The following is a 17,883-nucleotide window of genomic DNA, read 5'->3' on the forward strand; positions in this document are numbered from 1 at the left end:
ATTAATTCACCAAAGTTAAGAAAAGTTAATTTTTTTATTGAAATCATTAAATATGTCTTAAACTTTTTATATATTTCCAAAATTACTCATAAATTGATGAGACACTTAATATATGTTTCAATAAATTTTGCATTTCAAAAACAATCAAAAAGATGAGACTATTTGTATTTTAAAAGATATAAATTAAATGAATTTTACTTACTTGTTGAACTCAAAAAATGCATTTGATAAGGATATATATTTTTATAAATAAAAAAATTAATGTTTGAGAAATAATAGATTGAGTCTTATAAAGATGACTCAATCAATTTAAAAATTTGAGTCTCATAATAAAGATCACACTACAAAAAATTGTCATATAGTGACACACATTTTATAATAATACAATACATATAATCAAAAACTTTTTTCTTACACTATAAGTATAATATATATTGGTATATTGTTAAAAAAATGTAAGTATAAGTTATAGTGACATAATATATATTATTAGATCTTATTAAATGTGTGTAGTTATATATCAAATAGATTTATACTTAGATATATTATATCTATAGTAACATTTTTTATATATGAATGTGTATAACATCTCTTGCATTGTTAAGATATATTAAAAAAGATGTTTCATGAGGCGGGGACTAAAGCTTGATTTTAAAATCGGTAACATTTTTGTAGCCAACTTGGCCATGATAGGAGTAGGAGATTATGTATTAGCCTTAGAAAAGGAAGGTTTGATTCAAGAAACATGGTATGGATTGTATGGTTTGATATCATGTCAAACTAACACGGTAAGAATCATTTATTTATATAAATGAATATTTTTACATGAGCTACAAGATGATATATAGACAAAAAAAATATAATTAGTTATAGCTATACAAGAAAATTAAAATAATTAGCATAATTAGATAATTACTATTATGTTTTATTTTTAGAGTTTATCACCTATACACTGTCGGTGTAAAGTTTTTTTACACTGACAACCAATTATATCCTTTAATTGTGTCATGTCACTACAAACATAATACATACTATTAAAAATTAATTTACTTATATTATAAATACAATATATTGATATATTGTTAAAAAGAATATAAGTATGATGTTACAATGACACACAATATATATTATTAAATCTCATTCAAAATTAATACTAAAATTATGTGTAACAATATGTCAAATAAATTTATACATACATATATTATACCTATATTGATACTTTTTGTATAGCAATACCATTAATATTTGTTATAGTGATAACATATGTTTTGTGTGTTTGAAATTATTAATAAAGTTTTTTTTTTTAAATTTTGTTAGGGTTTGTTTTGATTTTTTAGCGCAAAATTACCCACATTTCACGTTAAAAACGTTAAAAAGAGAAAAAGCTATTCCCTATTACCCCCTGGAAGTCATTAGAATTTTTTACCAATATAATATTTTTTTTAAAAAAAAATTACAAGATTAACAACTGTGCAGGTTTATTTACCACACTAGAACCATTTACTGTGCATGCTCAGAATTCGGTTCCCCGGGAACCGAGTTCTGAGCTTGCACAGTAAATGGTTCTAGTGTGGTAAATAAACCTGCACAGTTGTTAATCTTGTAATTTTTTTAAAAAAAAATATTATATTGGTAAAAAATTCGAAGTCATTATTTTGTTTTTTTTAAGATTATCAAATTGAAGTCATTATTTTGTTTTTTTTAAGATTATCAAATTGGTGCATGGAAAAATATGTAGATAATCAATTCAAGTAATGAAGAACAATTACCATGACAAGTTAATTTCTAAGATTATTTTTTAGGGTTTAGGGTTTAATCTCTGTCCAAATTTTCCCACATACACGAAAAACAAAAATAATATAAAACCAACTCAGAATTCGGTTCTCCGGGAATCGAATTCTGAGTTGAAAAAACAAAAAAAATAACACTTTAAAGCTCAGAATTCGGTTCTCCGGGAACCGAGTTCTGAACTTGCACAATAAATGGTTCTAGTGTGGTAAATAAACCTGCACAGTTGTTAATCTTGTAATTTTTTTTAAAAAAAATATTATATTGGTAAAAAATTCGAAGTCATTATTTTGTTTTTTTTAAGATTATCAAATTGAAGTCATTATTTTGTTTTTTTTAAGATTATCAAATTGGTGCATGGAAAAATATGTAGATAATCAATTCAAGTAATGAAGAACAATTACCATGACAAGTTAATTTCTAAGATTATTTTTTAATTGGACACTTATCCTTCTTGCTTTACCCTGTTCTTTCATATTGTATGCCACTTTTTTGTGAACATGCTATGCACATAGTTGATTGACAATTGACAAACAACAGAAAAGAAAAGGTGAGAATACTTGCAAAGAAGTCAAACAGATGAACACAAAAAAAAAAAAAAATCATGAATGATGAAAGTAATATTTAAGAATATGCATAAGATTGTGAATATATTATTCAACTTTATTATATAATGGAGTGGTGATGGGAGTTAATTTTTAGAAGAACGAAATCGAGATGCATTTTCTTTTAAATGTGTATTTATCTTTTATAATTTCTAAACTTCAACTTTAGTTATTTAATTTTTTTTTTCATATTTTATTTTTTCTAATTTAAAAATATATTACTTTTAATCTCCAAAACAGTTTAAATAATATTTTTATAATTATTTTTAAACGTTATTTAAACTAGTATTTTAACCTTGTATTTTATGAGCTAAATGCTTATTCTACATATATATATATATATATATATATATATATATATAACTAAATTTAATAATAAATTATATGTATAAATAAATATTATATTTTAATATAAGTTATATAAATAGATTTTTAAAATATATAAATCATATTTTTTTATTTATGATAAACAATTTATATTTTATGACACATGATTATTTTAGTTAATGATAATTTATTTTAAAAGTATTATTGTAACGTCCGATTCTAACGCCCAATTTATATAATAATAATTATATATTTCTTATATAATATTTTTGCAAATATATCATTAACAATATTTTCTTTATGGATAAAGATAAAGAAACAGAATATTTTGTGAATTTAATACATAGCATAAGTATTTATAATAATGTATTATTATACACAATATTTCTTTCTTTCACTTCTATTACAAAATTTACATTGATAATAGAAATAAATTTACAATAACAATTATAATAGATTCATCAAATAGCCTCCACATTCCAATTTCTTCCAAGAAAGACAACAGCTATAATCACTGTAAAATGCTCTGGAATCCCAAGTAGATCCATCTATTTTATAATATATTTAATTTTAAAAAACAAAGAAAAGAGAGGAGTAAGAACAATATCCAATAAATACAATAATTCAAAAGAATAATAAGAATTATTTATAATCAATATTAAACATATATATATATATATATATAATATATATACAGATCATATATTAGATTTTCATGATACAATAAAATTTGAATTATACTTGTAGTGACTAGTCAGGATAAATGAGCATCATCAAAATATCAACCAATAAAAGGATATTTCACCTTAACCAACAATAGGATATTTCACCTTCATTCTTTACTCATTTAAATCCCCAAGGTCAAACCTCTAGCTACAAATAATTCAAACTTTATCTTCTATGGCCATAGAACAATATTTATCTTCATAAATACGTGAAGAAATAATAACAATATGAGTCAAAGAGACTTTAACAAAACTATATCATATTTAATTATAAATATATTTACAATAAATATATTTACGTAAAAAGAATATATTAATAGTACCAATAATATAAATAAAAATGACAATCATTATAAAATAATGAAACAATATAAAATATGAACACCTTAATAATTATTATAGAAAAAATAATCAAAGGTTAAGCAAATAAATGAGGTTAGGGACACCCCACTAAATAAATATACATAAAAAATAACATAAGTAAATAAAAATAGTAGTAGATAAAATTTTAAAGAGATAAGGTTCTCCCCCCCCTTACCTGAATAAGCAGGAACTAAAACTTGAGCAGAACCTCCTCTTCTAGATTCTCTCTTTCTTTCCCTCTCTTTCTTTTTCTCTCTCTCTCTCTCTAAAATTTTCACCTTCTCCCTCAGTTATAATTTTTTCTTCACCCCCTGCCTCCTATTTATAGGCATTCTGGAGTACCCGGAACGGCCCGTACTGATTTCGGAACGGCCTGTTCCGGAACCTTCAAATATACGTAAATTTCTCAACTGGAACGACCCATTCTGAAATCAGAACGGCCCGTTTCCAAAAAGCAGAACGACCCGTTCTAAAATTAGAACGGCCCGTTCTGGAGTTCACTTTTACACAGGTTGACCATAAGGAGAATGGCCCGTTTTCAGCTTTGGATTTTAGGCCATTTTTTTTATCTGGAACGGCCCGTTCCACTTTTTGGAACGCCCGTTCCGCTTTCTGGGAACAACCCGTTCCGCTTTTCGGAACAGGCCGTTCTGGGCCTAAAAAAAATCAGAATTAATTTTTTATAAATAATTTAAATTATTACAAACCTTTAAAATATTCTATAAAGCCCCTTTTAATTAACTAAAATAATAATCTTCATAAATATAAAAATAAATAATAATTAGTAGCCTATTAGTAGAAAATTCGGGGTGTTACAATTATATTTTAATTCATAAAATATGATAAATAAAAGAAATTAAATTAGACAAGAAATTAAAAAAAAATTATTGAAAATGCTCCCATCAAAGTAAACTCCTAAAAACGGTATCATTTCAGATAACAAATCATATTTAATATATAAGAATTGATTATTTTGAAGACTAAAAGTAATGCATTTAAAAAAAAGGATTAAAATAGGAGAAAATCATTAGAGAGATTAAAATTAAATTTCAATGATTTTAAGGAGACAAAATATATTTTATTTTCTTTTTAATGTAATAGACAATATTTCTTAATCAAAATTAATATTTTTACATCAATAATATATGTAATAAAGATTTAATTTAACTACATATTAGTTTGTCCTTTATATAATGGAAAAATTCAAATCTAAACATAAATTCAATTAAAATGAGTTTTTTTTTCCCAACCAAATCATGTCAAGTTGAACATATATTCATAATTCAGATTAATTATCATACACACTCCACAAAAATCAACTAGTACTAATAGATTAAAATTGTCATTAAAAATTGAATTTTTTTATATAAATGTCTATTTTAACAACAAATAATTTATCGGTCTATTATGTGAATCATATATCAACAATTTTTTAAGTTTTAGCTACATTTTTGTAGGTTTATGTGAATAATTTTTTTTATCTATAATAAATAGTTATAAATATAAATATTTAAATGCTATCTACATTAAATAATTTTAAATAAAAGTAATTTTTAATTTTATTCACGATAAAAGTAATTTGTACATGAGACTAAAATATTTGTATGTTAGATGATGTTTGTTATAGTGATACTAAACATCCCTTAATAATCAATTTTCGTTTGACATAAAATTAAATAAAAAGAAATAAAAGAAAAGAGGTGTGTACTTGCAATGCAAATTTCTAGTGAGAAAAGTGTAAGAAAAGGATGCGTGCTTACCCATGTCCCAAAATAGTGAAAAGCTATGAAGCTATGTAACACAACATTGGCCCTACACCAAGACCACTGTTTCTTCTTTTCTTATTCTCTTCGCTGTCTTTATCTGTCTCCACCACATGCATGGGTCACCCCTTTCTCTTCTCTTGGTAGACCTACACATAGACACAACCACAAAAAGTACCCCATGAAAAGGTGCAAACAAATCAAAACAACAACTGAACTTGCAAGTTACCAAAACGAAGAGATCGAACAAAAGCAACATCGTGCTTTGTTGGCTTCGATATCTGAACCCTCCATTTATTTTGTTCTCGTCGTTGTTGTTTGTCTCACAACTTTTTTCTTGTGCGGTACATGTTAATGAAATCTTACAAGATATCATCATATATTGCTCTTCACTCAACTTTTCTTTTGTTAAAGATTCTGCCCCCATATTCCCTATCTACCAACAATGCAATGGACTATGAAAATTATTAGATGGGAATTAATTGTTCTCACGAAAAATATAATTTTTTTAAGAAAAAAATAAAATTTAGGTTTAATTACATTTATTCTCACTCATATTTTTATGTCACATTATTATCTATCTACCACATAAATAATTTACATCATTGATCAATATTTAAATAATTAATATGTTATATTAATAATTAATTAATCATTTTAGACGATCAATTAATATAAGAGAATAAGTATTAAAGTTTGAAAATTAAGTAACAACAAAATTTGTAAAATATAAAATATGAACGGCAAAGTACAATTTAACCAAATTTTTATTAAAAAAAACTATTAGAAACACTTTAACCCTACCCCATGACATCTAGTGCATGACATGAATATTACACATAATTTCAATGTTGACTTTTAATATGTGCTTGCCATATCAGGACAAGTACACTAATTTAAGAAAGAAAGAAAGAAAGAAATGGTTATTTTTATCATCCCAAATTAATTTTAACTATACAATTATATATAAAAAGTTAATATTGAAATTAAACAAAATAATCAGTTTTGAGTATTTATATATAATTATATTTCTCATGATCAGAACAATTAACATAATTTTATATATTCAAAATTATTCTTACAAGAAGTTTGAACTCCTTTTTATATTAGATTCAATTTTCTTTGTAAGAAAGAAGTATAAAAGGTTAAATTTGATTTCTCGGTTTGTTCGTGGAAAACAATAATTTTTTTTAATGAAATCCACTTTGGAGGAAATCGAAAAGAATCTTATGATACATCTTATCCAAAATAGTGGTGGGATTGTAGTTTGTCCTTACACTGGCCTGCAGTTCTAACTAAAATTCACGACTCAGTTACTTCTCTTTTCATTTGTGTTTGGTCGGTTTTCAGTGTCACTGTTTGTATGTATATATGGAAAACATATGGTTTTCTCTTTTTTTACTTCTTTTGTGCTTATGCGTATATGCTGATTCATCTATTCCATATATATCTTACCAATTATCCAGTATTGTCAACCCTTCTAAAGAGAGATAATAATAAATAAAAAAATCCAACAAAGTATTAAGTTACTTTTTAACTTAAGAATTACAGAGGTTTTTCACCTTATATAGAATAGAATTATCATTTTATTTTTATACAAACTGACCTAATGTAAAGAGATTATATAAAAAAAATTATATTTCTTTGCATCTTTTTGAACAATATGTAATATGTTTCTGGAATTTAATTGAAATATAATTTTTTTATATATTTCAAACTTTCTGACTTTTGTAATAACTCTTTTATTATACATTTTTGGAGTGATTTTTAATTGACTGAATGTATAGTAATTTTTACGAAGTGTATAAATAAAATGTGATTAAACAATATATCCTAGGTTATTGGTGAAATTAATCATATACATTTTTTTTAGAACATTAATCATATACATCAAGATATATAGTTGGCAAAATTTTCTGAATTATTATTACAGCAATACCATCTTCTATTGGTTGTTTGACCTGAATTTTTACTTGAAGTAAGCTAGATAACTCTATGTAAAATAAACTAACCTTATATATTTGTGTTTCGGTATCCGTGAGTAGTTATAACAGGAATAATATGATCATGTGACTTTGCAGGTTTTAATCAAAGCATTTAATTATGGTTTTGATTCTTGAAGTTGGCCGTGAAGAAAAAAATCATTTCAGGCAATTAATTAGGCCTTTGCCACGATTAGATTAATTAATATTATAGAATGGATTTTTACCATATTTGCATATCTTATTAGCTGCTGGTTAGAAAATAAGAATTCACCTTGTATTTTGGACTATGTATTTTTGATGATTTTCACCTGGGATTTTGCTTCATTTTATAATTTGATGACCACTTTAAATTAATATTATGGAACTAAATCTTCGACCTTCTAGCTATCAGAATATTGTACCAGTTTAATAAAGAGTGCAATAACAGTGTTTTTAGACTATTTTGTGTGTATGTGCCTTTATTTTTATGTAAATTTTGATATAATTATTTCAATAAAAAATTTGATTTAATTATTAAATTAAAAATTTATAATGAATAAATTAAGTCTATAAATTTTTATAAATTTTAAAAATAATATGATATTTTGTTATGTAAATTCAAATTATTCTATAATAAGTATTTATAGATAAATATGCGTTAATTTAAATTAATTTTACAAAATATCAATCAAGAAAATTTTGATTAATTTAATAAAATATCAATCAAGAAAATCTATCTTATATTGAAAAGGGTTTGCTTGTTTGGCTACAAGAAAATTTAAAGTGAAATTAACTTGATTAGAAACAATAAAAATATAGGAAATTGAGAAAACTAAAAACCAATTGATGAATAAAAACTAAAAGGCCTTTTCATCTCACTCCATTTTTTGCTCCTAATTAACTCAAAAAGTTGTCTACCTTTCAACCAAGCCCTAGTTTTCTCATGGCTGAAGTTGATGTGAGATTTATTGGCTCCATATGCAACATGGTTCAATTTACTTCACTCCAAGTTTTCGCTCACAATTACAATTTAGAAGCTTCAATTTGTGTCAAAATGTGTATAGCATATGCATCATTCAGCTTACGTATTTATTCATACTATGCAATAGTTTTGAAGGATAACTTCTGTACAAGTTAATCTCCATATATATATATATATACCATATCTGTTAATGTGTGAGATTTTGATCTATGAACACAAGAGATTGGTTGATCGCCTTAAGCAATTCAATATATCTATTAATTTATTTACTCTTCATACTATTAGGAGAATATATGTTTAGTTTCGATTTTCATTTCTTATTTTCTTTCCATCATTTTTTCATTGCTTTATTCATCTTCTACCAAACCTGACAATGAATTATTTTGCATAAATTAATATATTTTCATCAATTTGGTTTTAGTTATTATAATTTAAAATTAAGTGTACTTCACCATATGAATCTAATGACCTCAAAATACGAACAACACAGTGCATCTCAAGTTTTCATTTTTAGGGGATTGACCATGAGGCACATTGCAGGTAGGTCAAAACTAAAAAGTCCTAAAATAAAGACAAGAAATAATCTGTTTAACAGACATAAAAGATCAACTTTTGAGATGGACCTAAATTAAACGTTTCATTGGACCCATTGGGCCAAACTAAAAGACACAGATGTGGATAGAAAACAAGATACTCCTCTGGAATAAAATTATTTTTTCTCTCCTTCCTTTTTCATTTTCATTTTTTGATGGTTTTTTCCTCCACCCCAAAACTTCAAAAACTTTTCATTTTCTTAATTTTCATCTCTGCAAAATTGGAGTTACCATGCAAGAAGATGAGATAAATTTATCTTTATTAATTTCCAATTCAAAATTTTGATAAGATCATTTTTTTTAAGAAACCAAATCTAGTTGAGACTATATGAAATAAAATTGCATCAGCATGGTTTTTTTGTATGTTGACACAATATACCAAATCTTAATATATAATTAAATTAAAAAATATAATTAAAACATATTTGATTATATACATATATAATAAGATAAATAATATCAATATAATGCTGAGCTGTTTATGCTTTAAAAATTAATTTAATGTACGGATTTGGGCTATAAACAGTTATTTTAACTTGATCTGATTGTTAATATTGTGTCCAAAAGTATAATATAAATAATTATACACTAATAACAAAACTTTAATTTTCCCTGTATAAAATATGGTATTTCTCTCCCCATTTTTGTAACGTATACACTTGATGGTTAACACTAGGCCCAGGCCAAGGGGTGTGTACCCACAGAACACCCACCAGTTACACTGTTTGCAAGCTTTGGTGTTGACTGTTGAGTCTTCCACCTTTTGGATGTATTTGGTATTTTCAAAATATAGAGAAGAAAAAGCCATGAAAGTCTTAAACTTTCAAAATGCACAACCCATGTGGGGTTTATGTCACAGCATCAACTGGGGTTGCAGCTTGTGCTCTAAAGGGACAAACTTTGCATTCATTTGCTGGCATTGGCATTCTCACTGATGATGATCCTCACCTTTTTTCCAACAAGGGTTCCTGCAGGAGGTGGAGAAAGGTTCAGGCTTTGGTCATAGATGAGATCAGCATGGTGAGTGCAATCAATTCAGAAGGGATGATGTGTGCATTTGAAGCTGAGAATGTCTGTGAAAATCAGTTAAAGTTGTACTCATCTAAGGTTGAAAAGAAAAAACTACATTCACAAAATTTTGCTTCTTTTTTTCTTTTTTTCATTTCATTGGAAAGCATGTTTTTCTATTGAACATGGTTCTAAATCGTATCCAAACATATCTTGAGTGTTGGAATAGGAGCTTTGATTTGAAGGTGGAACTCACAAGAGTGTTTAGACAATCAAATTATGGAAATATTAGTTTGCTTGAGGGAATCACGAGAAGATAGAGTCTTAAAGAAAGTGAATTAACACTGGATTGTAAAGTGACAATTGCTCTCAAACTTCATTTGTATATAAAGTATTATGATTATCTCTCTGGACGATATAAGATCTTCAACACACTTTTTTCACACGGAATTAAGATAGACATTGATATTATCTTAAGAAAATTGATCTATTCTAATTCAATCTTACAAAACTAATTTATAAAGTTTTAATCGTTTTTCCAATTATATACACTAATTTAGTCATATCATTAAGCAACGTGGAATCTTTAACAGAGACTAGTTCTCAAGATTTGGACTTTCAAGAGCACTAGTACTTGGGGAGTAGTGAGTGTCTCTTTCTAATTCAATCTTACAAAACTAACTCGTAAAGTCTTAATTATATGCACTAATTTGATCATATCATTAGATGATGTGAAATCTTTAACATAGACTAATTCCTATGATTTGGACTTTCTAGAGCACTAGTGCTTGGGGAGTGGTGAGTGTTTCCTTGTATTATTGTGAAGCTTTTTCCTTTGAATAAAGATGTGGAAAGAGTGAATGAGGAGAGCGTGAGAAGTTTGCAAAAGGATGTTGTTGTTTATAGAGTTGTTGGTAATGGTTAGGGGCATTGAAAGCTAGGGGGATCTTAGGCATGGGATGGCACCTGATGAAATTTCTCTTTGTGAAGGTGCAAGAGTTATACTGGTTAAGAATTTGGACACTGAGCATGGATTGGTAAATTGAGCTACTGGTGAGATGGTGGGATTTTCATGGTCAATTGTTGTGGGGGAAATCTTGGTGGAATATGAATCTGTTCAGAGATTTTTAGAGCTTTTTCATCAACAAAAAAAAAAGTTCATTATTTTTGGTAGATAAGTTCCAAAAAAAATAATTCGATTCTAAACTTGTACTCAAATCACAGTCTATATGATAAGAAAGTGCTTCTTGTGGTCAAATTTGATGGGCAAAATTCTTAACAATTAAGCCAGTAACGTGGTATGTAATGGATGGACCTAAGTTGTTGCTTGTAGGAAGCAGATTCCTCTTATATTGGCATAAGCTATTGACTCTTGAGAGAATCAACACTGATATGTCTCAGGCATTTGGTTGTGGCATGATGTATGTGGCACTTTTCTGGGTTAGAAGCTTGGGGGGACTTCATATATCTGCTTTCAATCGATCAAAGATTAAATTTCAAGGTTGTGTAGGAGTTTGGCTTGTGAAAAGAATAAGAAGGTTATGGTAGTTGATAGGAGGAAGAGAAAAAAAAGGTTGCCAAAGAAGTATCACTGGTGTAAGAAAAGTGAGTAATGATAAACAATACTTTGTCGTAATTCTTCTTATAGTAATGCCAAAGAAGTATCATGGCCTTGTATAAACTGATCTTGAAGTTTGAAAGTTAAATTTTCCTCAAGAGGGTGTCATAATATACTTATGCAAGACTTGGAAGACCAATGTAATCACTGTTATTATTATTCTCATTCTGATCCTTGAAGCTGTTCATCTATATTAATTAGTATCAAGTGTATGAAATATTAGTTCACTACTTTATACACTTGTTATATTTCTTAGAAGGGCATGAGTACTGTAAAGTGTAAATATTAATAAAAATATCTTTTTTTTTTCAAACATGCTTCAGCCTGCTTAGAGCATATTAAGCATATATTAACATCTTTGTGTTTTCTAAGCCATATTATACTGTGATGGGGAGTAGGGAGGTTACAGCATTTGGACATGAATGAACATTTAAGATCTTTTATAATAAAAAAATGTAATAAAAATTTATGTCATAAGTATTTAAAATTCAATAAGTTATTGCACTTTTATATATATATATATATATATATAGATAGATAGATAAATAGATAGATAGATAGATAGATAGAGAGAAGTACTTATACAATTTTAAAGTGTTTAGATATATCATTTTTTAAAGTATTTATAAAATGTTATCTTATTTTATAAATTAAAAAATTACAAATTAAATTTTAACTAAAAATAAAATAAAAATATAAAAAATAACTAAATAATTTTTAAAAATGATATTATATGTCACAATAATATTAAAAATGATAAAAAAAAATACTAATTATCATTCACCTAATTTTACGTTATAAATAAATTAAATTAATAATAAAATATGAGAAATCAATTTCATATATAATCATAATTAAAATTTATGAGTCATAATTTTTAAAAATTAAAAATTAATTCTATGTATTTTATAAATTAATGATTAAAAAATTATTGTGTAAATATCAAGAACAAAATTATTTTATCTATGCTATTTTAGAGAGAAAAATTAAAAAAGTTATAAATTTTTTTTATAATAGAAGAATGCGGATTTTAGTGGGAAGAGATAGAAAAAAATCTAGAAAAGGGAAAAAATAAAGAGAAACAAAAACTTTTAGAGATAGAAACGAAAATTTTTAAAGCGAATAATGAAAATCAAAATATATATAACTGATTTTTAATTAGTGAAAGAATGAAAACATAATATATAAAAATATATTTATGAATGGATTCGAATTTGACATTTTCTAATAAATTTTTACATAAGTTAAGTAATAAGTGGTACTCCACAGTTTATTTAAATAAATTATAATGTCTTATATATTACTCATAAAAAAATTTATATGTTTGTTTAAACACTCTTATAAGCATCAATAGAATAAAATAAATTGTTCATAATTTTTTCCAAACTTACATCAAAATCAATGAATAAGTACTTATGAATAAATTGTTTTTTATAATTTAAAACAAATAGTATTAATTTTTATATAAAAATTATGATTATGATATGTGATAAATATTTTTTATTATATAAAACATATCTTAGGTTTATAATAAATAAGGTATACTGCAATGAAAAATTACTTAAGTATCAATCATGTCTTCTAAAAATGTTAAAAATTAGTTTATAAAATAATAAGTTAAAATAAATAGAATATTAAGAAGAATTTATGAAAACACTCTTGTCAAAAGAAAAAAAAATATTATAAGCTTGAGTGTTGTCTCTAAAATTACTTTTGTTTAAAATAATTATTATATTATAATTTATAATATATTATTGAAATATTATTGTAATTATATTATTATCTTCAAATTTAAATTGAAATAAATATTAATTTTATTTATATAAACTAAATAGTATAATTTTCTCCGACCGTTATTGACCCTGTTGTATAATTTAATTCATTAAAAGAATTTTTCTTTCATGAAGATGATTTATTGTTCTAAAATAAAATTAAAGAAAGATTAAATGCAGGTGGTAAAACTTTAATTTATATATATATATATAGAGGAGGGTTCAAACGACACCGGTGTAACTTTTACTAAGTGTTACACCGCTCAATAAATTTATATTAAATGTAAATTTTGAAAATCCAACCGTTAGATTGAAAGTTCATATCTCTTAGATCATATATGTCAAATTTTGTTAAAATTGAACAACAACTTGAAAGTAATCAAAGTGTTCATATTTTAGTATATTTTGAAATGTATATATTACGTTAATTTTGTTTTATAAGAATGAAGTACCAAATCATCTTAGATTAATGTAAAATTTGATATATATGATCTAAGAGATATGAACTTTCAATCTAACGGTTGGATTTTCAAAATTCACGTTTAATATAAAGTTATTGAGCGGTGTAACACTTAGTAAAAGTTACACCGGTGTCGTTTGAACCTTCCTCATATATATATATATATATAAAAGGATGGATTTGATTATTTCAAAAAATTTATATAAACTTAATAATTCATATTTTACAATAAATTTTAACGACTCAATTTTTTAATTTAAAATTCTTAATGTATATATTAAATTTGTAAGTTAAAAAAAATTAATATTTTATTTTATTAATTTAAATTAATATATAAAAAATTTTAACTTTCGTTAATTATTAAAAAAAATTAATGTATAAAATAATTTTATAATTATTTATTAATTTGAATTAATGAAATAAAATTTTAAAATTTATAAATTTAAATATCCATTAACAATTTTAAATTCATTATATATATATAAAAAGACGGATTAAATAAAACACACCCGTTTGTGCATCCATCGGTATCCTAGTTGATCTTCGTCTCATACCATTGTTTCGGCTGTTTCGCTCTTAGCCATCACGAGATGGCAAATATATCCGTACCCGCGGGTAATACCCGAACCCGTCCCGACTTTGACGGGGAATACTCGATTTGACCGGGTACGGGTACGGGTAAAACTCGATATATTAAATCGAGTACGGGTACGGGTATGTACTTACCCGCCCCGTACCCGTACCCATACCCGTCCCCGTTCCCATTTTTAATTATATACTCACTTTTAATTTAATTATATTAAAGAATTTTAGTATTTTTTATGTGTAATTATTTATTATAACATGAGATAGAGAAATAATCTAATTATAATTATAATATAATTAAAAAAATAATTTAAAAATATTATATTTTAAAAAAATAATAATAAAATAAAAAATTTGACGGGTACGGGTACGGGTACGGATATACCCGATACCCGACGGGGACGGGGATGGGGATGAAAATCACATACCCGGCGGGTACGGGTACGAGGACGGGTATGGGTTTGGCTCGCGGGGACGGGGACGGGTATCATGAAACCCGTACCCGCCCCGCCCCGTTGCCATCCCTACATCACTCTACCGATCCATGAAGCAAGTGCAACAATCCAAATGCTGTTCACAGAAGACTCTGTCAAGTTGGTAATCAATTTTTTTTCTTTATTTTACAATTTTATTGATTTAAATTCCCTCTACTTTCAGTGAGTGTAAAGCCTTAAATGTGAAAGAAACTCACTTCTGTTTCACACCCATCTTTTTTCTGCATCAAATTTGTGCAATTACCCAGATGGGTATGTGAGGAATTAAAAAAAGATGAGATTTTTCACCCTAGGAATGGCTGTTGCTGCATATAGGAACTTGGGTTCAAAGGGTTATTCTTCAAAACCCTCGTATGGGTCTTACACTAAGTACAAGAACAAAGACAAGACAACCACCGAGAGAAAACAACGTAAGAATAAGATTCAATGGACAGAGGAGCAGAAGAGTGTGTTGTCTGCTGTGACACAGGGGAGTAGTGTGTTCATCACAGGTTCAGCTGGGACTGGAAAAACCAAATTGCTCATGGAGGTTGTGAAGTTGCTTAAGAAATTGCACACCCGATCTAAGGTTTTTGTCACATCGTCAACTGGGGTTTCAGCATTTGCCATAAAGGGCCAAACTTTACACTCATTTATTGGGATCCATGACACCACCAACTGTGGCCCTGCAAAGTTGTTGGATATGATTATGGGCAAAGGGAGGGCAATCAGAAGGTGGGAAAAGGCTGAGGCTTTGGTCATAGATGAAATTAGCATGGTGGATCCAAAGCTGTTTGATGGCCTAGAGTTTGTTGCCAGAAAGTTTAAGGGTGTGGATGAGACATGGGGAGGAATTCAGCTGGTTGTGGTTGGGGATTTCTGCCAGTTGCCCCCTGTAGATAAGAATTCGAAGCATGTGAGTTATGCTTTCGAAGCTGCTTGTTGGAACAATAGTTTTGATTTGCAGATAGAGCTTACTAAAATCTTCAGGCAATCAGATTCACGGTTTATAGAGTTGCTTCAGGCCATAAGGAGAGGGGAGAGTAATCACCCCGACTTGGCCTACCTGGAGGAGTATTGCTCCAAGACCGAGTGTGATCCCTCAGCGGTGCAGCTTTTCTCACTGAATAAAGCTGTGAAGAGGGTGAATGAGAAGAAGCTTAAAGCCTTGAAAAAGGATGTTGTTGTTTATAGAGCTATTGATAGTGGTGACGATCGTAGGAAGGATCATTGGAAGAAGCAGTTTCAGCATGGGATAGCACCTGATACAGTCACCATTTGCGAAGGTGCAAGAGTTATGTTGGTCAAGAATTTGCATACCTGGAAAGGGTTGGTGAATGGAGCAACAGGTACGGTTGTAGGGTTTGTTGAGGCAGTGGATGTTGCTGACATGTGCTCTGATAAACGGCTTCCAATAGTTGAATTTGATTCAGGAAAAGTTTCGATCATTAAACCAGTAGTGTGGCATGTAAAGGATGGAGATGAAATTGTTGCTAGCAGGATGCAGATACCACTTATTCCAGCATGGGCTCTGAGCATCCACAAGTGCCAGGGAATGACCCTAGACAAAGCTACGATTAACTTGTCACAAGCATTTGGCTGTGGAATAGTTTATACTGCACTTTCTCGTGTTAAGTGCTTGGATAATCTTCATCTATCTGGTTTTAAGCGCTCGTTGATTCTAGCAGACTGTAGGGTTTTACAGTTCTATAGAAAGTTGGCTTTGCCGCATAATAGCCAAGATCTAGACAATAGTTGCGTTGAGAATAAAGATAGCTCAACTAGCATAACTAGTCATTCAGAGAAGCCAGGCATTGCAGAAAATATTTGCAATTTTTCACTTGCTGTTTGGGTAGCACAGCGTCTGAAAAGATCATGAGGATGGATTTTACTTTCTGTTCCTTATCTATCCTTTGGTGCTTTAGTGAATTGTCATGATAGTATATCATACAAATTTGAGTCATAAGTGAACTATTGCTTTGCTTCGGTAGGTGCCGAGATTGTCTTTGCCAGGATTTGTAGGAGAAAGAACTTTGTTGTTTTATTTTTTCACTTAAAGTGAGAAGAAAGCTTGGCAAATGGCAATGCTAGACCTTTCATTCTTCCTGGTCAAGTGAAGATTATCATTATCAGGTATTTTAGTGCACAGGTATCATTGATATCTTCTTTTGTAAGTAAATGAAAGTTTTCCAATTCATTAGCATTCATTTTTAATATGATTTCTATATGTTTTATGCTTAACTTTCTGATAAAGAAAAGGAAAAACCAAAGAATGAAAGTGAACTTGTGTTGGTTATAAGTAGACAAAGATACAATTCAATGATAACTCAATCGCCAGTTCTAAATATAACTGGTGGATGCAAACATATAATGCCTTGTGCTTTGTCAGAAGTCTCAATCCAGTTTCTACTTAATTTAGTCTTTCAATTGATATTTTGTGCAAATGTGGTGTCATCATTTGGTCCTAATCCTTCAAAATGACCTTGAAATAATGTGGTTTTCTTTAGTTCACCTAATAGAGAATTCTCTTAACATTGATTTATTATCAATGAGTTGTGATTAAGGTTATGCTGAGATTTTCCACTTAGCCTGAAAATTGTGTTTCACTTGAAATTTGGAGACTATATATCGTAATGACCAAACTTGGCTATCATATAAGTCAAGGAGATTATATTGAGCTAATATGTGACTCTCAACATGGAAGCAAGAAGAGAATTAAGATACTGTTATATTTTAGTCAGCATTACACAACAAAATAAAATTTGTGCAAATCACCAAAGTGGATTTTACAACCACAGGTATTGTGTTAGTTTAACTATCATATCCAAACATTCAAACTTAACCATGGTGCGCCAAG

General features: G+C 27.9%; 1 protein-coding gene across 1 annotated transcript; it reads left to right on the forward strand.

Annotated features, from left to right (window-relative positions):
* The first annotated feature begins 15,049 nt into the window (after positions 1–15,049).
* LOC109814670 (uncharacterized) lies at positions 15,050–17,240 on the forward strand. Its single transcript, XM_020379153.3, has 2 exons — positions 15,050–15,150; positions 15,296–17,240. The coding sequence occupies exon 2, from the start codon at positions 15,322–15,324 to the stop codon at positions 16,903–16,905; it is 1,584 nt and encodes a 527-aa protein (XP_020234742.2). The 5' UTR covers positions 15,050–15,150; positions 15,296–15,321; the 3' UTR covers positions 16,906–17,240.
* The last annotated feature ends 643 nt before the right edge of the window (positions 17,241–17,883 follow it).

Source organism: Cajanus cajan, chromosome 2 (genome assembly GCF_000230855.2).
Source record: "Cajanus cajan strain Asha chromosome 2, NIPB_CcT2T_4, whole genome shotgun sequence".
Lineage (NCBI taxonomy): Eukaryota > Viridiplantae > Streptophyta > Magnoliopsida > Fabales > Fabaceae > Cajanus > Cajanus cajan.